A 946-nucleotide genomic window follows, 5' to 3' on the forward strand; every position below is an offset into this window, starting at 1 on the left:
ACACACACACACACACACTTTATGGATGATTTTTAGGGTTCAATTTCTAGTATTATACATGAATAAATACAGTATGTGTATCATCTGATAAAAATAGCCGTTAAATACGCAACATTCACTGCTAAACTTCTACCATAGTTTGTAATAAACGAGTGAACTCAGAATCAAAATTACGAGTTGTTTGTTTACATTTGAACACTGTTTACAGAAGTAAATATGGATGTTAGCATGTAGTTTCTGAGCAATCCGAACCAACTACGTTATTATGGGTCACACTTTCTGCTCCAGCGTTTGCATTTGATTTCGTCACTTCCTGCCGACTCAGGTGTAGCTCTGGAGCGGGAGTGACTGGAAGTAGAAACAAACTAAATAAACAAAACGTTGTAATCCATCGCATGTTGACGCAAATTCTCACAACAAAACCCTGGATCTGAATCAGATAAAATGAACTTGACAAGAAGCTTTGAAAGTTTCCCAGCTTTCTGTCTTCACTGAACAGTCCCTGCATGTTTCTGAGCCGTGTGTGTGTTTGTGTGTCTCCCTCTGTAGACACTAAGCCTCAGGAGAGGAGACGTCCCTCCCATCACCGCTCCATCCTGCGATCACCCAGCAACAGCCACAAACCCTGCCACCCACCCCGGTCCCCCCCGTCGTCCTCGTCCTCCTCTTCGTCCTCGGTGTGCGCGGCCGGTTCCTGTCCCCTCCCGGCCTCCGTCAACATGACAGGTCTGTACTCCCTGCAGCCCCCCAGCCTCTCCGCTTTGCTCCCCTCTCTTCAGGCGCTGCCCCGGCCCGGGCTGCTCTCTAAACTGAGCCCCCTGCTCCTGCAGAGCCTCCCGCCTGCCACCACCTCTCCGACTGGGCCCAACCCGGACTGAACCGAATAAATGCAGTGAGACTGTGACCACGAGTGTGTGTGTGTGTGTGTGTGTGTGTGTGTGTGTGT

The 946-nt window shown here is 49.3% G+C and overlaps 1 protein-coding gene across 4 annotated transcripts in view; it reads left to right on the forward strand.

Moving 5' to 3' along the window:
* Positions 1-946, forward strand: part of agbl5 (AGBL carboxypeptidase 5) — an 18,560-nt gene that overhangs the window by 9,396 nt on the left and 8,218 nt on the right. For all 4 annotated transcript variants that reach the window (XM_014031332.1, XM_014031335.1, XM_014031334.1 and 1 more), the window contains one exon: positions 550-726. In XM_014031332.1, coding sequence (XP_013886786.1) covers positions 550-726 — 177 coding nt within the window. The remainder of the gene's footprint in view (positions 1-549; positions 727-946) is intronic.

Source organism: Austrofundulus limnaeus, unplaced genomic scaffold, assembly GCF_001266775.1.
Source record: "Austrofundulus limnaeus strain Quisiro unplaced genomic scaffold, Austrofundulus_limnaeus-1.0 Scaffold1228, whole genome shotgun sequence".
Classification (NCBI taxonomy): domain Eukaryota; kingdom Metazoa; phylum Chordata; class Actinopteri; order Cyprinodontiformes; family Rivulidae; genus Austrofundulus; species Austrofundulus limnaeus.